The sequence below is a fragment of the Lontra canadensis genome, unplaced genomic scaffold, assembly GCF_010015895.1.
Source record: "Lontra canadensis isolate GAN:19392208 unplaced genomic scaffold, GSC_riverotter_1.0 scaffold57, whole genome shotgun sequence".
NCBI lineage: Eukaryota > Metazoa > Chordata > Mammalia > Carnivora > Mustelidae > Lontra > Lontra canadensis.
The window spans coordinates 9,821,401-9,843,174 of NW_022631051.1; the positions used below are offsets into that span (position 1 = coordinate 9,821,401).

Here is a 21,774-nt window from a genome sequence, read left to right on the forward strand (position 1 = left end):
ACAGCATTCCCTTTTGCCCACCCATTGTAGGTGCCGGGGACAAGGTCAACAGGGCACCCTGAGCAGCCAGTCTGAGCCTCCATTCCTGCTAGCACTCTGTCAGCCCCTCTGCATGGTGGCAAGTCAGAGCAGAGTGTGCTGACAGCATCAGGTTTTATGCTTAATGCCAGGGAAGCAAACATCTCATGGCCCAGAGCCAGCTGTACACGTAAGGTAGAACACACTGCAAGGGGCAGCCTGTCTACGCAGGTAGGTCCTGTGGTCTGCCCGTTTTCCCTGTGCCTTGTGAGGTGAGGTGCCGTCCCCAGCCTAGCCCCGAAGGGAAACCATGGGAGCTGGGGCTGGGATTGGACGCTGCCCAGCTGCTGTAGGAACAGTGTGACCAGGCACAGACTAAAGGCGCTGTTTCTGGCAAGTTGAGGGTCCACAGCCTCACATGCTAAGAAGAAAGAAACACCAGTCATTCCCTTTTGGGACAGTTTTGCTTTATGTGTTCAGACAATCAAGGCTCACCCTTACAGCCATAGTTTAGCTGCCACCTAGAAGGTACACGACGGCCAGTGGCCAAGTGGAGGTGGCATCAGCACAGGCTCCCCCTGCCCTCCGCCCCCACAGCACGGCTGTGTGCACACAACACTCACACCCACACGGAGTGGGGGGAATACAAGAGGAAGGACATGGGGAGGCTGCAGCAAGGCTCACTGCCTCTAGTTAACACGTGTGCACAAAGCTTTGGTTCACAATGGCGCATCTGGCTGTTCTGAGGGCAAACAGTCATATAGTCAAATGAGGATTCACAGCTGCAGACAGGAAGCAAGACAGAAGCAAGTGTCTAATTACAGCAACTTGATTTGAAGGTTTTGTTTTATAAAGGTCAACAGAGAAGCCAACCTCCGTCACATAGGTGGTAAGGAAGGGATACACTGTGGGTGGCACGCAAAACCAACATTCTGTATTCCTGAAAACAAATGCCATCAACGCCAACCACGGGGGACAGGATGGAGAAGAGGCATGCCCGTGGAGAATGCAGCCCAGCAGTGGACCCCTACAGCCAACAGTGTACCCCTGAACAGGCCCTAGGAACAGGGAGTGGATGGCCACCACTACCTTGCACATGGGGACAACCCAGAGCCCCAAGCACACCCACATCCCCTGAGGCTCAGGGTAGGGACACACCTACCCGTTGCACCTGTCTGCAGGAGCCACCTGGAGAGCCACTAACTGCTGATCAAAGGAACAGGTGGCCGTGAGGCCTGGCTGCACAGGGCAGGTGCCTTTAAAATCCAGTGCAGCCACCGTCACAGGCAAGACCGCCGCCCTCCACATGCTTGTGCCAGCTCCAGGTAGGAGCGCCACTTTGTGAGCACAGATGGTCTACATGAATGGTCCTGGTTTCCTCTTCTAAAATCGTGCTAAAATGCTTAACTTGTTTATATCTGCTACGTGATTCCAAATCTATCTTCTACTCTCCCTGTAAAAGTTTCTTCCCAAATGCTAAAATATCATAAAAGCTTTAAAAATTGATGGGTGGACAGATGGACTTGACTGTGCAAAAATCTTTAGTAAAAAGTTGCCAGAGGCCAGTGAAGAGGGCCTCGGTGTCTAAGAAGGCGTGTTTTTAGGACATTAAGACTTACTCAGAAGAAATGAACCACACGCCAGCCCAGGGTAACAAGCCAGGCGGAGACCAGCAGACTGCATACTCCCACTGGCAACAGGTTTCAGGAGTGGAAAAGAATCACCTTGAGGGCTCGCCTGCAATCTCTGAAAAATAGCTGATTCTAAAATTGTGTTTATTTTAAGCCAAAAAGGTCTGAAATACTCCTTCCTATTATAACCTTTTCAGAGTAAAAGGGAAAACACAAGAGGCAGGAAAGGGGCGGGGGTGCCAGCACGCACCTTCTGACCAGACCCCTGCAGTGGCCTGTGAGAACAGAGTGCCACAGGACTCGGCCACCACTTTCTCAGTCTGTCACTTCTTGTCTGTGCACGTACTGACACTCATGAAAACCTTCATCAAACCAGTCTGCAGCAAGTCCCCAGAGGCAGAGGTCATTCACAGCTGTTGCCAAGCTCTTGGCTCTCACCCGGTGGGTAAGCGGAGTCCATCCTTGAACACATCCACTCAGACCTGTGGGCGGCCCCCAAGGAAGAGCTGCGTGGCCCAGCTGTCCCCTGCACCAGAGCCCCACCCCTCTGGCCCCGGCCTCAGATGCCTGGCCGCAGGGGAGGAACTCAAATCAGAGGCCCAAGGCTGCAGAGTGAGTGGCGGGTGGTCTCCCTGGCAGCAGAGCTGGCAGTCCCCGCGCCTGACCCTGCTGCCTCCCTCACACATCTACAGTGCACAGGGGCTCGCCACCAGGCTGGGCAGACGCCACAATAGACATCTTGGGCTTCTTCCGAGTCTCCTCCTGGAAGAACAACAAAGGTCAGGGATGCCAATGATGTGGGAACATGTCGCCAAGCCCAAGCTCAAGCAAGAGGCGCCCAAGGTAGGGAGCAATGTGGGGGGTGAGGACAGGGACAGTGAGCTCAGCACATTAGTGCCAGGTAGCCTCTAGCAGGAGGGCACCACTGCTCTGCCATACCAGGTGGAGGGAGGGGAGGCCTGAGAAGTGGGCCAGATGGGAGGCTGGCTGGTTCTCTGTGGATGCCGTCTCACGGCACTACGTGCTGGTGCTTCCCTGGGACTCAGAATACACCCAGAAGTGAAGGGCCAAGGAAGTTACAGCCACCAGGGACAGGCCACATGGGTGGGTCTCTTCCCTACTCCAACTTGAGGGCAGAGGTGAGGCATCTCCTGCACCAGAAAGGCGAAACAGCAGATACCCCATTCTCAGGGTTTTATACGGGCCCAGGCAAATACCACAGCTAAAAAAGGTCCTAGCTTAGAAGCCTGTCGAGCGGGTGGCTTGAGGAAGTTGACCAGCACCAAGCCTTGCCCAGGTCCACTTGCTCTGTGAACCATGCTCCTCTCTTCCAGAAATGCCAAGGGCCTGAGGTATAGGTCCATGATGTCCAGTCTGTCGCCCACTGGACCCTGAGTAAGGGAGGCCTGGCAGGTGCACTGTCCCTGCCTTCAAACAGCTGGTACTAAGTAGAAACACCCAGAAGCCAAGCCCTTCATAGCTGCAGGCCAGGGCTGAGAACTCTATGATATAACTAAAAAATGATGTGATTTGATGCAAGTGCCATGAATGCTGAAACAAAGAAAAAGAAAGGTACTCTGGAAGTGCTGCGGGCTCACTAGGAAGAGGGAGCACTACACTGGCATCAGGAGCCAGGGACGGGTTCCTGCAGGCTGACATCACCCCCACAGCAGCCCGCGTGACCCTGTTTCAGCCCTCCCCTCCTGAGTGCAAGGGGATGAGGGAGTCGAGGGGCCATGGCCGGGGTGCTGGCCGGGCCTCCTGCTCACCCTCTCCTCGGCCAGCCTCTTCATCTCTTCCTGCAGCTTGCTCAGGATGTGCAGGTTTGGCTTGTTCTTCTTGGCGTACTGCTGCAGCTCAATCACACTCTTGTCCGAGGTCTCCTGGGGGAGCACCTTGCTCTCAGGAGGGCCCTAGGCAGGCCTCAGCGACACATTGTGGCCAGCGGCCAGAGCTGCATGACCCCACCCCGGCTGCCCCACCCTCAACTGGCAGACTGACAAAGCCGCAGAGAACGAGACCAGTCCACGGCTGCCCCAGCTCACTTTCTGGCCATGCCACCCCTACTTCCACCTCACCCTCAGCAGGAAGAAGCTATGGACTCTTCCCTTCATAAGGCAAAAGCACCCTAACACGAAGCTGCCTCCAACTCCTGCCGTCGGCATGGAGCACTCGCCCTGCCCTGACCCTCATAACGTAACAGCCAGAGCACGGCCTCAGCCAGTAGCAATGGGCACGCTGCCAGATGGGACACACCCTGGCACTGGGAGCCCACCAGCCCCAGACACGGGGCTCTCTGCATGCCCTATGACTTTCAGCACAGGACCAAGCTGTCCTGAGGCCCTTCCTGCGTGAGGTGGCCATCTCTGAGAATGCCTGCTGCGCCTAGGAGTGTCAGACTCCACCTGTCCTCCGAAAGATGTCAGCTGGGGCTGTGCCCAGACCGGACCCTCGCCCTCCAAGCTTGGAAGGGTTTCCACTCATGGGCCAAAGCAGGCTTTCTCCCTCTCAATCTTAGTCCAGCCAAGATGCTGCACAAAAGGAAGGGACATAAAGGCACAAGTCAGCTTCATCTGCACTACATTTGAATTTTCTCAGCAACTCCTATCTTGAGGTTCCTCAAAGCACTCTAGGTGCCCAGTGTCACCTCCTTCACTCCATCTTGTCAAGTCCAAAATGAGGGCCTCTTCAGGGATACCACAATGACCACCTCTCCCCTTACTGGGGTGCCAATAACCTGAACTATTTCTGGAAACATTAGGGGAAAACTTAAAAACCACAAACACCTCCCCATATTTCCTTCCACCTCACAAAGCACACAAATCTAAGGGAATTGATTTAAATCTCAGCAACACAGCAAAACAGCCTAAACTAACCAGATGACACATTCATGCTGTTGAGTTAAAGGTAAACCGATATTTATAGCCAGGAAAAGCTGTCCTGCATCTCTTACTCTCTCAAGCTCCTAGAGGTCCTCAAATTAATCCAAGGGCTTCCAGCCCTGTGCAGCAGAGCAGACAACAGGGCTTAGCTGAGAAGCTTCCTCTCCACTTGGGCTGGCAGCACCCACCACCTGCACCTCCTGCTGGGCAGCCCTTCCCATACAGCCAGTGCCAGACCCAGGCTTCTCAGGGAGGGAGACACAGCAGAAATGACCTCCCATCCCCCAAGGTCAGAGACATGCCCAGTAGAGGGCCCAAGAGGCAGCACTGAACAAGAGCAGAGCTGCCCAACTTTGCCCCTGGGATAGCAGGACCCCAAACACGTGCTCCATGGTGGGGGCCTAGTTACCTGTTTGACCATCTTGCTGCTTTCGCGGCCATACATGCGAAGTAAAGACCCCCAGTTCTTGACATGTGGGTGCAGCAGCTGAAGGATTTTCTGAGAGGCCAATTGTTTCCCAACTCTCTTGTTCTTACCTGCGAGGAAGACGAAATGTGGAGAGGGAATCCCTAACACCTAGCTGTTAACATGGCCACCTCTCCTAAACAGGAGCACGCCTGCTGTGCCCCCAGCCCACCTGAGGGTATGTTCTAGAAGATGGGGTACAGATGTGTTCTAGCCCTGTACTGGAAACCAGGTCTCACAAAGCTGAGGCTAGGAGCCATCCCACCCCACTTTGCAGAAAAGCCCCCTTGGGGGCTTCATGAACTCAGCACAGGCATAACTGATGAGGCCTCCCTCCCACCACCCCCACACTTCCAGAGCAACAGACAAGCAACAATGGGTGTTGGCAGGCAGAGGGGAGGGGAGACTCCATCAGAAAGCCCAGAGAAGTTTCCAGAGGGTGCATGCACTTTGGAAGGGTTTCTATGCAGAGGGAAGGCAGGGCCAAGGAGCAGAGTGGTCTGGAAAACAGTGAGTGCCAGAAGCCATGTATGGCCAGGCAGAGCAAGGCTGCCCACGCTTCCCAGACAGGGGGGTCAGTGGTGCCAGCATTCCTCCTCTGCCCCAGCATTCCTCCTCTGCCCCGCCTGCCTGCTCCGGAAGGTAGTTCCATGAGGACAGGTGTCTGCTGGATCACGGGGACAGCTGGGTCTGTAAGTGATTCTGCAATTTTCCCAGGGACAACTGGTATGTTATCTTCCAATCTAACCAGCTCTGGTTTTTTGTTTATGATAGTCATACACAGTTTCCTTTTAAAATAATGTTTTAAAAAAGTGGTTACTCCAAAAACCAAATTTGGTAAGGAGTGCAGGTGATGCACACAAGACACCAGAACACGGGGACACAGAGTACGGCAAGCCAGGGGCTCTGTGACCATTCAGGAAACCCCTCCTCCTGCCACAGGGACCACACGGTCTAACCCAAACGACCAGCCCAATCCCAGGAAACCGGAGGACAGGGATGGTGTGGGCAGGACTCCCACAGCCCTGCCTTAGGGTGGCTGGCTTTCAGAGGCTGAGAGGAGAGGCCAGTGGACACAGCACAGGTGGTCAGCACCCAAGGCAGGAGCTCAGGAAAGATGCCAGAGCAGTGGCCAGAGACCCAGCCACAGAGGCTCAGGGCTGCCAGAGAGGCCACAGGGCAGGGTGTGTCCTCCCCAGCAGTCACAGGAAATTGTGACAGGGCAGTGCGAAGCAGGGGGGCAAGGCTTACACCAGCCGCGCACTGTGTGCTTGCCACACGCCATGACATATTCGCTCTTCTGGTTTTTACCAGGAACCACTTCAAACTTGATGGATGTGTCACCCATTCCATGGTTTCTTTAAGAAAAAACAGAGACAACAGGTGACATCAGCGGCAAAGGGAGGAAAGAACTTCAGGAAAGCCCTTGAAAGGCTCTTTGATGAAGACCATGCCAGCCCTTTCCCCAAACCGCTTCTCAGCGGAGGACAGTCTTCATGCCAGATCTGATCTCATGGACTCTGACTGACCGCCAGGCACAAAGGGCCTCTGTGCACGCACTGAACACCTGTCAGCCCAGTCTTTCACAGCACCTCTTAAGCCAGGATAAATGGCTAATAAAGACACTGGGCACTAAAAGAGAAGCCCCCATGACCCCTCTCAGGAGGGGAAGCACCCGCCCTACCTTTTAAGGCACTCGTGGAGGATCTGATAGGGAGACAACAGTCCGGCCTTGCTGGTCAGCTCGTAGACCCGTGAGTCCTCAATACTGATGTGGTTAAAATACTACAAAACAAGGAAGCCACTCCTAAGTGCTGGACCAAGCCTGCCGGACGCGCAGGGCTGCTCCCCATGCTGTCTGCTTTCCCCAGAAGTTCCCTGTCCTCTTTACTGCCTCAAGGAGCAAATCATAGCCCCACCTCACTGTCTAGTTGCCCCCTGGGACAGGACGAGCAGTGCTGTACTAGGTTGGGGAGAACATGCTGCAACAGAGCCTGGTGCTGCCTGGGAGCCTTTTCTGAATCTAAGTGTGATCAGACACTTAGAAATCTAAAGACAGACAACCTTAGGAAAAAAATGTGGAGAACTTCGTGAGATTATAGAAGAGAGACACTAAGTCAGACAAAAGCAGTGTATTCTAAAAAAGGGCAAGCCTCCTGAAAGCTACAAAAGGCCTGGCTGGCTCCCATTTCAAACAAAGTCATCCATCCTGGCTCTGAAACCAATCACTAGTGAGACACCACCTAACCCATATGTTAGGAGAAAAAAGGGAGGTTCTGTACAACAGAGGCAGGAGGCAGCCAGGAAGTGGCTGTGACCCCAACAAGGCTTGGGCCTCTGCTGGGCCACCCCAGTGAAGGGAGGCCATGGCCTACCCTCTCAGCATAGCCCACCTCCCTGTTGGGGACTGCTGGGCTTCGGGGCTGCTGTAACAAGGTACCACAAAGTGGGTGGCTTATTTTCTCACAATTCTGGAGGCCAAAAGTCCAAAACAAGTCAGCAGGCCACATTCCCTCTGAAAACTCTCAAGGAGATCCTTCCTTGGCTTTCCTGGGTACTGACAGCCCCACACTTTCCTTGGCTTATGGCAGCACCGCTCCCATCTCCGCATGGCCCTTTCTCTACCTCCCTCCCTCTTCTTGTAAGAACGTAACACTGCTCCTCTGGGCAGGGAGGCAGGGGTTCCTCTCCCTCCACCAGCAGACTCAGTTCGACAGAGTCGAAAAAAGCAAGGCACTATTTCTGAAGAGAACTCCTGATTCTGATGAGCTAAAAATCTCCCTGCTCCCATTTGGCTATTGTCTTCCAACAGGTCCCCACAAGATACCTCCACTTACAAGTGTCCATCAGTGGGGATCAGTTTCCAGGGAAAGTTATTCACCAAGACATCAAGCCCAGGCCCCATCCTCAGTGGCTGGCCAGGTAGCCAAACCATCAGCGGTGGCTGGTGCTCTCACTCAGCCTACAAGGACCAGTCTCTAACCAGCAGCCAGCACCTGGACTATGGGCCAGGCTGATCAGGTAGAAAACAACTGTGTACTCAGGATCCTCCCTGAGAGAGCCAAGGCACACACACACAGCTGGAGAACACCCACTCAGAAGCCCAAAGACACCCAAGAGCCACTGGCAAAGGCCCACGCCACAATTACCCGTACCAGCTGCCATAGTCACATGTGGCTGATGTAACCAGCCTGAACCATCAGACACTGATATGTCCTGCGAGGGACATATAGGAAATGCAGCACAAAGGGCAAAAGTGACCCACTGACAACGGTATGGAAGAAGCCTTGCATAGAAACCTATGCTCAACAGACACTGAAGAACCATGAGGGAGCACCACGGACAGCCCAGCACCCATAAATTCAACAATTCAGAGAAAATGGACTAATTCCTTGAAAAATGCAAACTACCCAAATTGCCCTTTTCAAGAAGCTGAATTCGTAGTTCTAACTTTCCTGCAGAGAAAACTCCACATGCAGATGGCTTCACTGGTGACAACTGCCAAACATGTAAGGGGCGGGGGACACACCAATTCTAGACGACCTTCCAAAAAAACCTTAAGAGGAGGAACAATCGCCAATTCATTTTATGATGTTAGTAGTACCCTGTTATTAATACCTGACAAAGAGAATCTGATATCCCTCATGAACACACGTGTAAAAATCCTAAACAGAGCATTAGCAATTCCCAACCAGTAACAAATATAAACAAATATATGCCATGCCCAAGGAGGACTTATCCCAGGAATGCAGTTTTTAAATAAATCAACCAAATTCACTCTATCAACATATTAAAGAGGAAAAGGCCTATCATATCAACAGCTGCAGAAAGGGCCACCTGACAAACTGCCAACATCCTTTCATGATAATAACACTCAACAAACCCAGAATAGAAGAACCTGTCCTGAACGAGATAGAGGGCACCAACAAAAAACTGACACCTAACATCACAATCTGTGTCAGAGGCTGGATCACTCCCGCCTAAGATCGGACGGAAATAAGACTAGCATGGCCACTCTCCCCACTGCTACTCACCATGTAATGGAGCTTCTAGCCAGAGCAGCAAACCAAAAAAAAGAAACAAAAGGCACCCAGATTGGAAAGGAAGAAATTCAACCAACTTTAATCACAGTCAGCCTACTCTGTACACAGAATTCCAAAGAAATCTACAGAAAAAGTACTAGAATAATACAATTAGTGAAGATGCAAGATACACAGTCAACATACAGACAGTAAATTCCATCTCTCTACAGTAGCAATCCAGAGTCAGGACTGAAACCAAAGTGCTACGCACAACAGTTCCCAAACACCTATGAAACACTTCTGTCTAAATCCAAGAAAATGAAAGCAGGATCTGAACACTGGAGATGACCAAGCAACAATAAAATGACATGGAAGAAAACCTCAATAAATGGGGAGACACACCGGGCTTGTGAGCCGAAAAACACCATACTGTTAAGAAATACGTTCTCCCCAAATTTATCTACAGATGTAACACAATTCCAATCACAATCTCAACAGAACTTTCCATACTGACATACTACTTCTATATGTAAGGGCAAAGGAGCATGATATGGAAGTACTTTTGAAAAAGAACAAAGTCAGAGGGTTCACAATCTGATTCCAAGAATTCACGTCACTGGGGCGCCTAGGTGGCACAGTCAGTTACGCATCTGACTCTTGGTCTCAGCTCAGGTGGGGATCTCAAGGTCGTGAAACTGAGCCCTGCACTGGGCTCCCCACTCAGTGAGAAATCTGCTTGGGATACTATACCCTCTGCCCTGCCCCACTCACTCTCTCTCAAATAATCAATCTTTAAAAAAAAAAAAAGAATTCATCTCATTAAGAAGGTGTGGAATTGAAGGGACAGACACACAGACCAAAGAGATAGAACCAAATGTAGAGACAGACCCACACACACATACATGCTGCTCCCACAGATGTGCAAAGGCATCCAGTTGAAAACACATCTACCGTACTGCCCAGCAAGGCCATCTTGGGTGTTTACTAAACTACGCTCACAGGGAACCCTGGACAGCCGCGTAGCAACTAAGTGCTAAACACCCAAAACTGGAAATGTGTTCAACGCCCCTCAATCAAGAAGGAAAAACACACCCAGCACTGCCCTATAGTGGGCAGTCAGCAGCAAAAACAACCCAACCATCGACAGGCACCAACAGAGATGAATCCTACATGCATCACTGAGCTGGAGCCTGGTTCTCAGGCTACCTACCCTGGGACTCCACTGATAAGACATTTGGGAATTGGCTAACCTAGGAAGAGAGCTCAATGCCTAGCAGGGTGAAAAGAGAGAATTCTGACTACAAAAGGACAGTTCAAGAGAATTGGGAGGGGGAGAAGATTTGAAAATGTTCTGTCTTGATTGTGCTGTGGGTTACGTGACAAAACGACAGGCATGGCTCAAAACTCACAAATGTCTACCCAAAAGTGCATTTAACTCTCTATAAATTAAGAAGTAAATTGGGGGGGGGCAAAAAGGCAAAAACAACAGGTCACTAATACCTAAATTCTAGAACAACCATGAACCAACCAGAACCCACAGCTATCTAAAAAGCAGTAATATACGGAGAAAAAAAAAATCACTACAGGTCTTATGAGTGGGTAACGGTGCCAGTTCTGGTCCTGTGTTTCCGCCTTTTTTTTTTTTTTTTTAAGATTTTACTTATTTATTTGACAGAGAGAGACACAGCAAGACAGGGAACACAAGCAGAGCGAGAGGGAGAAGCAGGCTCTCCATGTAGAAGGGAGCCCGATGCGGAGCTCGATCACAGGATCCTGAGATCATGACCAGAGCCAAAGGCAGAAGCTTAAAGACTGAGCCACCCAGGCACTCTGTCTCAGCTTTTTTTTTTTCTTTTTCTTTTTTTTTTTTTAAACATATTTATTTGACTGAGTTCACAATTAGACAGAGAGGCAGGCAGAGAGAGAGAGAGAGAGGGAAGCAGGCTCCCTGCTGAGCAGAGAGCCCGATGTGGGACTCGATCCCAGGACCCTGAGATCACGACCTGAGCCGAAGGCAGTGGCTTAGCCCACTGAGCCACCCAGGCACCCGTTTTTGCCTTTTTAATCAACACCAAGCACGTCCTGCCCACACGGCAGCTCTCACACTCTGGATGTTCTATATATCCACGCCACCATTGTGTGTTAACTTCGTGCCACTGCACCTCAAGGACAGGAGGACACAGCGAGAGCTCCCAAAGAACCAGGACCCCCCAGCCCACCTTGGCATCCTACCGTCCCCTCGCCCCCTGGAGTCCACATAAGAAGGGAATGCTGCCCCCACAGCCCCAGCTCTGGCACCAAACCTCCACAGAAGCATCATGGGAAAGAGGGGCCACTACCTACCAAGCTACTCACAAGGACATGACAGAAACACTGTCACAGTTTTTTAGGAGCAAGACAGCAAAATCAGTCAGGATTGAGCTGCTCTAACATATCCAACCTGACAGAAAAGCTACTTTCTTCTCTGACAAATTTTAAAACAAGGGAAAAATACAAATGTGTATGTGTGCACACATATACAACTAAATTCTAAGTGTGAAAAAACTTCTCCAGAGAATGAGGACAATTTTGGTCACTGGACACAATATTTGGATCCTTGTAGCCAGTTCCTGGCATGGAGCTCCTAAAACTCTCAGAATTTCCTCAGTGATAGGTGTATCTTTTGTTCAAATGAGCCCCTCTGGCCCTCACCTGAGTTTATGCTAATGAGGAGACTAGGGGGGGCTAGGTGGGGACCCTAGATAGTTTCATGATGGGAACTTCATGATGGGAACTTCATGATCGGAACTTCATGATCGGACTGGTCACCAGAAAGATGAAACACAGTTAAGGACCTGTTTGTCTGGCTGTCCATTTGTATCTTTTATAATAAACCAGTAAACAAAGTTTTTCCCTGAGTTCCGAGAACAGTCTAAAAAAGCTCTAATTCAGGGCACCTGGGTGGCTCAGTGGGTTAATCCTCTGCCTTTGGCTCGGGTCATGATCTCAGGGTCCTGGAATCGAGCCCTGCATTGGGCTCTCTGCTCCGCAGGGAGCCTGGTTCTCCCTCTCTCTCTGCCTGCCTCTCTGCCTGCTTCTGATCTCTGTCAAATAAATAAATAAAATCTTAATAAATAAATAAATAAGCTCTAATTCAACCAAATTAATGTACCTGAGGGAAGTCATGCGAACCCCTGAATCTGTAGTTGGCTGGCCAATGTGGGTGGCCTGGGCACCCCACTGGTGGCCAGAGTGTGAAGTGTACAGTCTTTTGGTACTGAGCCAACTCCACGAAGACAGTGTGAGAACTGACCAGAGTTGTACACCCCTCACTGATGTCAGAGAATTGGGAGAACTGACAAGATAAAGCCCCTTGTGTGAACAAGGGAACTTTTACCTGGGATTTCCAAGCTGCCCATGTGGCCTCCTCCACCTAGGGAAACCTTTCTCAGGCTATTTTCTGATGTCATTACTGGGAAGATCCCTCACTTTCCAGAAAAGCCCCAGAGTACAGGACCAGAACGTGAATCTTACTACAATCCACACAGCCCGAGGCACAAATTCCAGAAACCCACAGCATCTGTCCCACAGATGCCTCGGGCAAATCCAAGGAAAAGGGTGCAGCCACAATGACCTTGCAGACTGAGGGCAGGAAGAAAGGTAGAGGATGAAAGAACAGAGCACAAAGACTGCCAGCTGGTCACTGTCAAAGCCATGCACCTCCAAAAGAGAAGCGGTAAGTAACCCCAGGCCTTTGATCACCAGGTGTGAGGCAGTGACAGGGTTGATGGTACAGGTTAGGGAGAGCCTGCAGCCCTCCAGGTGCACATCCCACTGCATGGCCACTATGAGGAGGCCACAATGCAGGTGGTAGGCTGCAAAGGGCAGCTGGACCAGAGCAGGGAACTGGACACGTGCAACACACATATCCTGCCAAGGCTCTAGGAGCCACGGAACACACCCTGGGTCCCTGTGCTGGCCAGACTGAAACCGGACAGTCCCTGCTTAGGGAACTACAATGGTGCCAAATACGAAAGTGAACCATAGCCAGAGAAACCAGAGACTTTCAGATTAAAAACTGGACTGAGCTGCTTATTCATTCAACCACCAACCAAGCAAGATGGTGGTATCATAAAGGCCACAACACAAAAGATAGATTGTCTTGGATGTTATCTTGAATCCAGCCATTCCTAACCCTTGCTCTACTAACCCTGGAGAATTTTCCATTATCGCAACAAGTCAAAAATTTCTCAAGTCAACTGTCATTTACTGAGTTACTTTAAAGTTTACCACAATAATAGCCACAGACAAGTGGATGTGGGTCCTGTAAGACCTCCCATTCCCCCACTGCCATCCACCCATCCCCTGCTCCCCACTGGGGCTCAACAGTGGAGCCTGCTCAGAGAAGCTGCTGTGGCAAAGTAAAGTTCCATCCTCCAAAAAGGCTGCTGGAGCCACACATGCCCTGCCTGCCTAGGCCCGGCCGACTCCCGGCACCGGAAGGGCAGTCACCCTTCCCGTTTCTGCCACCCTGTATCAGAGTGCCGTGCAAGCTATACAGCCCAGGCATCATCAACTGCAACAACCAGTCCTAAGGGCTTTGGCGGGCTGTGGGGAGGGGCCCAAGTACCAGGCTCTCCAACATGCCCTGGAAGCCTCCCTGAACACCGCTGCTCCACAGCTGGGTTCTTCAGACCTAGACTTGAAGCTGTGAGGCTTTTCTGGAGGACCTAGTCCTTTTGAGATTGTGTCTGGGGATTAGGCTCTGCGACCTCTCTGTGGCCCATCTATGACAATAAAGCAGAGAATATAGACATCTGACTGCCACGGGCACTCTGCCGTATTTTATAATCGTATCAGTCTAAAACAAAGACAACAATCTAAGGAACATTTATTCAAGAAAAATGACTGGATCTTGGCAAGACAATGAGTTTTGTAGCATTTTAACTTGGCCCATTCCTGTCTCCTCTTCCCAGCTCTATAGTAGCCTTAGGAACCAGCAACCCCAGAGCCACTGAAGAAGGCAGGATGGTTCCCCAATACTCCGACCCCAGAGAACCATCACTATCTGGCCCAGGTGGCAGGTCTACAGAAAAGCCCCATTTTAAAACCTGCCTTTGTGTGATCCAACTAAGAGCTCACTCTGTGAAAATACCCCAACTTCCCAGGAAATCTGTCAAAAATAATCAGTGACAACTGTTTCCTACTGCAACTGCATGAGGCTGGAATACCAGCTGGCAAGCAAGAGGCAGGTCAGAAAACATAAAAGGGAATGTAGAGAATGAGACAGATGCCCATTAAGGGACTTTGAAAAGCTCTAACTTGCCTGGGGATCTAGGTGGCCACGCGCATGCCCAGAAGACCCAAGGAAGCCCAAATCTCTCACCCAATTGATCTGGAAACTCCGTGCAAGTGGGAAGTAAAGGCTAAGATACAGTTGTCAACTACTATAGCATTAAAGGTGACCCCAACATGCATAAGAAGTCCCCTGGCAAAGGAGACTTACTGGTTTAGGTCAAGAAATATCTGATCTGGATTTCACAGAATAGACTGGAAAAGTCACTGTTATGGGCTGAAATATATCTCCCCACAAATTCATATATTCATAAATTCATATACTGAAATCCTAACTCCCAGTATGCCATTATGTGACCTTTTCTGCAGCCTTATAGAGATAATCAAGTTAAAATCAGATCATCAGGGTGGGCCCTAAATTCAATATAAAGAGGAGATTTGGAAACACACACACCATACACGGAGAAAGCGTGCGCGCGCACGCGCACAAACACACACAGCCTCTTAGTTATCTCCAACAGCCATCTCCAAGTGAAGGAAAGAGGCCTGAAAGAGATCCTTCCTTCCCAGCCCCCAGAAAGAACCAACCCTGCTGACACTTGCAGATGTCAATTGTGAGGCAAAAAATTTGTCTAAATCACCCAGGTTGTGATATGTTGTTATGCCAATGTTAGCAAACTAACAAAATCACTAATAAGTCGACAGCAGCAAAAACAACAAATCTTGGGAAGGGGAGGTAATCTGATATCTAGAGTTACCACATTATTTTAAATGTCCCAGATTTCAACAAAAGAAATCATGAGATAGAAAGAAATCATGAAACACAAATGTATATGCCCTACGAGATGCAGGAAAGCAGTCAATATAAGCCATCCCTGAGGAAACCAGACTTTAAAATAACTATAATAGGGGCACCTGGGTGGCTCAGTGGTTTAAGCCTCTGTCTTCGGCTCAGGTCATGATCTCAGGGTCGTGGGATCGAGCCCCACATCGGGCTCTCTGCTCAGCAGGGAGCCTGCTTCACTTCCTCTCTCTCTGGCTGCCTCTCTGCCTACCTGTGATCTCTGCCTGTCAAATAAATAAATAAATAAAATAAAATATCTTAATAAAATAAAATAAAATAAAATAGCTATAATAAATATGCTCAAAAAAGTAAAAAAAAAAAAAAAAAGCATGTATAAAGAATTAGAAATTAGAAGAAACCACAAGAACAATATCTCACCAAACAGTAAAGACATAGAAATTATAAAAAATTCACTAGAGTGTTCAAAAGCAGATTCGGTCAGAAGAAAGATCAGCAAACTTAAGACAGGCAAACTGAAGGCATGTCTGGGTGGCTCAAACAGTTAAGCTTCTGACCCTCAATCTCAGGGTCATGAGTTCAAGCCCCCGCACTGGTTGGGCTCCATGCTAGGTAGGCATGGAGCCTACTTGAAGGAGAAGGAAGAAAAAAAAAAAAAGGCAAATCGAAAATATCCAGTCTGAGGAACATTAAAAAAAAAAAAAGACCAGTGACTATGATGTCTGTGTGTCTAAGACTGGTGGGATACTGTGGGAGTGTACCAGCTTACATTTAACGGGAGTCCCAGAAAGAGAGGAGAAATAAAAGAGCAAAAAAATGTATGTGAGGAAACAAAGTCTATAACTTCCCAAAGATGAGAAACATTACATATTCAAGAAGTTCAACAAATTCCAAAAATGTAAGCTAAAGAAATCTATACCTAGATATCCCAGTCAAAGGCCAAAGAGAAAACCTTGGAAACAGTAAGAGAGAAACAATTCATCAATAATGTGACTCTCAGTAAGATGAACAGCTTACTTCTCATTTGTCGTAGAGGCCAGAAGGCAGTAGGATGACATAGTCCCACCATGAAGAAAAGAATGTCAACCAAGAATTCAGTAACAAAACTATGCTTTTAAAAAGGGAATCGTGGGACGCCTGGGTGGCTCAGTTGGTTGGACGACTGCCTTCGGCTCGGGTCATGATCCCGGAGTCCCAGGATCGAGTCCCGCATCGGGCTCCCAGCTCCATGGGGAGTCTGCTTCTCCCTCTGACCTTCTCCTCGCTCATGCTCTCTCTCACTGTCTCGCTCTCAAATAAATAAATAAAATCTTTAAAAAAATAAAAATAAAAATAAAAAGGGAATCGTGGGCACCTGGGTGGCTCGGTTAAGCGTCTGCCTTTGGCTCAGGTCATGATTTCAGGGTCCTGGGATCGAGCCCTGCGTCAGGCTCTCTGCACAGCAGGTAGCCTGCTTCCCCTCCCTCTCTGCCTATCTCTCTGCCTACTTGTGATCTCTGTCTGTGGAATAAATAAAAATCTTTAAAAAAAATTAAAAAAATTTTAAAAAAAGGGAATCGTTATGACATTCTCAGTTCAGTAAAACCTGAGAGAATCCACTGCTAGTAGAACTGTCCTCCAAGAAATACTAAAAGCCTTCCCTCTGAAATAAAAGGAACACTACAGACTGTTAACAAACTGAGGGCACTACAGAAAGTAAAGGTAACTACAGTAAATAAAAGACAGTGTAAACACATATTTTGACTCTTTGTTCTACCTTAATTAAAAGACAACTACATAAAGCAATAATTATAAATCCATGTTTACGGACACACAATATACGGGGAGGTATCATTTGGGACAGTGAAAGCACAAACATGGGTGTAAACAGAGCTACAGAGGAGCAAAGTTTTCGTATATGATTGAAGGTGGCAACAGTCCAAACCAGATTGTTTTCAGTTTAAATGTGACTGAAATGTGGTTAGGTCAATCACTGAGAAAATAACTGAAGTATTTAAGGCAAAGAAAGCAGTAATGGAGGAACTGAGAAACAAAAAGACATAGAACAGAAAGCAAACAATGTAATGGCATACATCAATTCTACCTTATCAGTAATTACATTTCAATGGACTAAGTACCCAACCCCACTGAAAAAAACAAAAACAAAAGTCAATAAACTGAAATTAAAAGTGGTGCCTGGCTGGCTCAGTCAGTGGAGCATAGGACTCTTGATCTCAGGATTTTGAGTTCAAGCCCCACGCTAGGTGCAGAGATTACTTTAAAAAAAAAAAAAAAATCTTTTGGGGCGCCTGGATGGCTCCATCAGTTAAGCGTCCACCTCTTCATTTTGGGGCAGGTCATAGTCTCATGGGTGGTGGGATGGATGGAGCAGGGTAGTTCCACACTCAGTGAGAAGTCTGCATGGGGATTTTCTCTCCCTCTGACGCTTCTCCCACTCTCATTCACACTCTCTCTCAAATAAATTAATTCTTTAAAAATAAAATAAAATGAGGGGTGCCTGGGTGGCTCAGTGGGTTAAAGCCTCTGCCTTCGGCTCAGGTCATGATCCCAGGGTCCTGGGATCAAGCCCCGCGCGGGGCTCTCTGCTCAGTGGGGTGCCTGTTTCCCTTCCTCTCTGTCTGCCTGCCTCTCTGTCTACTTGTGATCTCTGTCTGTCAAATAAATAAAATCTTTTAAAAAAATAAAGAAATAAAAAATAAAGAAATAAAATTAAATAAAATGAATCTTCCAAAAAAAATTGCTCTCGTAGGTCCTCTGATCAAAAGGCAGAGACTGATAGAAGGATAAACACAAAACCCAATTATATGCTGTCTATAAGACGTGTTTAGATTCAAAGTTACAAAGAGGCTTAAAAGGTATAAAGAGGGAAAACACATATCACGTAAAGAGTAATTTAGGGAGTAGGAGTGACTATCAGATAAAACGGACTCTAAGATAAAAACTGTTACTAGAAATAAAGGATACTTAAAAACGGCAAAGGGCCCATCCATCAAGATGACGTAACTATTATAAACATTAAACAGAACTGACTTCTAGTTTCAACACTTGTGTCACCAAGTGAGTGGGGCTTCCACACCAGGCAGCTCTACCGCTAACTGCCAGGAGCCGCAGCAGACTCCACAGCTTAAGGGCTCAGACCCACAAGACTGTTGCCACCACAGGATATAAACTTCAAGTCCACGTTGTCACCTGTGCTTCTGACTGAGCAACTGCACAATGCCAGTTCCCAACCCTTCCTCAGCTTCAATAATTTCCCAGACAGCTCAGAGAGAACTGGTTTATTACAGAAGGATAGGGCTCAGGAACACCCAGATGGAAAAGATAAATACAGCAAAGTATAAAGGAAGGGGTACAGAGCATCCACACCTTCTCTGCGCATGCCATCTTTTTAGCACCTCAATGTGTTCACCAACCCAGAAGCTCTCTGAACCACTCAGTTTTGTGTGTGTGTGTGTGTTGTTTTTTTTTTTTTTAAGGAAGGCTTTACTACACAGGCACAACTGATTACATCATTGGTCATTACTGATCAGCTCAACATCCACTGCCTCCTAAACACACACTACACACATGCCGGGCAAGGGCGGAGACTGAAAGTTCTAACCCTCCTGGAAGATTCCACAGGCAACCAGCTCCCATTCAAAGGGATGGTCCAAAGTTACTTGATTAACGTGAACTCAGGTGTGGTTGAAAGGGATGTGTTAAGGGAATCTGGCTGGCTCAGTCGGTGGAACATGCAACTCTTGATATTGGGATCTTGAGTTTGAGCCCCAGGTTGGGGATAGAGATGACTTAAATAAATAAAAGTAACGGAAGGAAGGAAAGAAGGAAGGAAGGAAGGAAGGAAGGAAAGGGAAGGGGAGGGATGGGATAAATGGATATTAAAAATAAGAAAATAAGAAAAGACATTCCATTCTCCTTTATCAACCTGCTGCTTTTTAAAGAACTTGGAACAAAAAACAAACAATATATTGTAGAAGCTCTGCACCAGGAATCAAGAACAAAGGCCAAACATACATTTCTTATTATATCACAATACCACAAACATGTATGTATCTAACAACAGCCCCCAAATACATTAATCAAAAATGGAGAGAACTGAAGGGACACGTAATTCAAGAGTAACAGCTGGAGACTCCAATACCCATTCTCAACAACAGACAGAAGGAAGACAGGGCACCTGAGTGGCTCAGTCAGTTGGGCATCCGACTCTTGATTTTGGCTCAGGTTGAGACCTCACGGTCGTGAGATAGAGTCCTGAGCTGGACTCCAACTTCATGCTGGGCATGGAGCTTGCTTAGGATTCTCTCTCTCCGTCTCCTTCTGCCCCCCCCCGACCCATGCACATGTGTACACAGGGGCTCTCACTCTCTCTTAAGGGAAAAAAAAAAACAAAAAACAAAAACGGATAGAAGAACAAGGCAGAAGACCAACAAAGATATAGAATAAACACCATTTGCCAACTGGACCTAACCAACACCCGCTTCACCCAGTAACAGCAGGAAGCACACTCGCCTCCTGCACACACGTAACACTCTCCAGGGCAGACGGTATGGTAGGTCCTAAGACAAGCCTCAGTGAACTTAAAAGGACTGGTTGAAACCAGGGGCGCCTGGGTGGCTCAGTGGGTTAAAGCCTCTGCCTTTGGCTCAGGTCATGATCCCAGGGTCCTGGGATCGAGCCCCGCATCGGGCTCTCTGCTCAGCAGGGGGCCTGCTTCCGCCTCTCTCTCTGCCTGCCTCTCTGCCTACTTGTGATCTCTGTCAAATAAATAAATAAAATATTTAAAAAAAAAAAAAAAAGAAACCATACAAACTATGTTTTCAAACCACACAGGAATTAAATAAAGACCAACAACTAAAGGAAATTTGGGGAAATTCACAAATATATGAAAAGTAAAATGACCAATTGTTCAAGGAAGAAATTACAAGAGAAATTAGCAAAATACTCGGAAATGAACGAAAACAGAAACACAACACAGTAAAGCTTATGTGCTGCAGTTAAAGTAGTACACAGAAGAAAATTTATGGCCGTAAATTCCAGTATTTAAAAAGAACACCTCAAATAAATACCCTAACCTGAAGACACTAGAAAAGAGGAACTAAACCTAAGGCTGGCCAAAGAAAGGATATAAAGGCTACAGCAGAAATAAATGAAACAGAAAACAAAAAAGCCAATAGGAAAACAAGCAAACAAAATCAGAAATTGGATCTTTGAAAGATCAACAACAGTGACAAGCTTTAGGCTGACCAAGAGAAAAAAGGAGACTGAAGCTAGGAAAATCAGGAATGAACAAAGGAGCAGCACAAACTTAACAAAATATAGCAAGTCACGAGGGAATACTATGAAAGAATGTATGCCAATAAAGGAGACAGCCTAGGTCAAACGGAAAAATTCCTATGAAGACACAAAGTTCCCAAACCAGCTCAAAAAGGAGCAGGATATCTGAAGAGAAGTACATGAGGGGTGCCTGGGTGGCTCAGTCAGTTAAGCATTTCCCCTCGGCTCAGGTCATGCTCTCACCGTCCTGAGATCGAGCCCTGCATCCGGCTCCTTTCTCAACATGGAGCCTGCTTCCCCCTCTCTCTCTGCCTGCCGCTCCCCTTGTTTGTGCTCTCTCTCTGCCAAATAAATAAGACCTTTAAAAAAAAAAAAAAGAAAAAGAAAAAGAAGCACACATGAAAAGACTGAATCAGTAATTAAATAATCTCAAAGTCAAGTCTAGACTCAGATGGTTTCACTGGTGAATTCTACCAAATGCTTAAAAATTAATACCAACCTTTCATAAACTATTCCACACCAGAGAAGAGAGGAATACTTTCCACCTCATTCTGTAAAAACAGTATTTCCCCAACACCAACACCATAAGAAAACTACAGACCAGTATCCCTCATAAATACAGCTAAAGTCCTTAACAAAATACCAGCACTCTAAATCCAGCATACATAAAACTTACATATACCACAACCAAGTGGGATTTGTCCCAGAAATTCAAGGTTGCTTTACTATTCAAAAACCTATGCAATATACCACCATACGAGTAAAAACGACAAAAACCACACAATCATCTCAATAGAAGCAGGAGAAACATTTGACAAAATCCAACAACCATTCCTGAAAAAAAAAACTCTCAGCAAAACAGAAGGAAAATTTTTCAACCAGTTAAAACCCAGAGCTAACACCTGGTGGCTTAAAAAGAAGCCAGTCAATAATGAACCACATGTCATATGATTCCACTGATATGAAGTGTCCAGAGCTGGCAAATCCATCAAAACAGAAAGGGGGGGACGCCTGGGTGGCTCAGTTGGTTGGACGACTGCCTTCGGCTCAGGTCATGATCCCGGGGTCCCGGGATCAAGTCCCATATCGGGCTCCCAGCTCCATGGGGAGTCTGCTTCTCCCTCTGACCTTCTCCTCGCTCATGCTCTCTCTCACTGTCTCTCTCTCAAATAAATAAATAAAAATCTTTAAAAAAAAAAAAAACAGAAAGGGGATTAGTGGTTGCCAAGGGTTGAGGGTCTGGGGGACAGGAAGAAATCAGGAGTGATTGCTAACAAGTATAGGATTTCCTCTTAGAGAGATGAAAATATTCTAAGATTCGATCACTGCGATGACTGCACAACTCTGAATATACAAAAATCCACTCAACAGTATAGTTTAAGGGAGTAAAATTTATGGTACA

At 47.8% G+C, this 21,774-nt stretch overlaps 1 protein-coding gene across 1 annotated transcript in view; it reads right to left on the minus strand.

Annotated features, from left to right (window-relative positions):
• Positions 1 to 1,933: 1,933 nt before the first annotated feature.
• Positions 1,934 to 21,774, minus strand: part of DGCR8 (DGCR8 microprocessor complex subunit) — a 35,036-nt gene continuing 15,195 nt past the window's right edge. Inside the window, exons 10-14 of the mRNA XM_032875842.1 lie at positions 6,682 to 6,782; positions 6,249 to 6,355; positions 4,941 to 5,068; positions 3,419 to 3,532; positions 1,934 to 2,411 (exon numbers count right to left, since the gene is read on the minus strand). Of these exons, the coding sequence (XP_032731733.1) occupies positions 2,328 to 2,411; positions 3,419 to 3,532; positions 4,941 to 5,068; positions 6,249 to 6,355; positions 6,682 to 6,782 (534 nt within the window). The 3' untranslated portion in view covers positions 1,934 to 2,327. The remainder of the gene's footprint in view (positions 2,412 to 3,418; positions 3,533 to 4,940; positions 5,069 to 6,248; positions 6,356 to 6,681; positions 6,783 to 21,774) is intronic.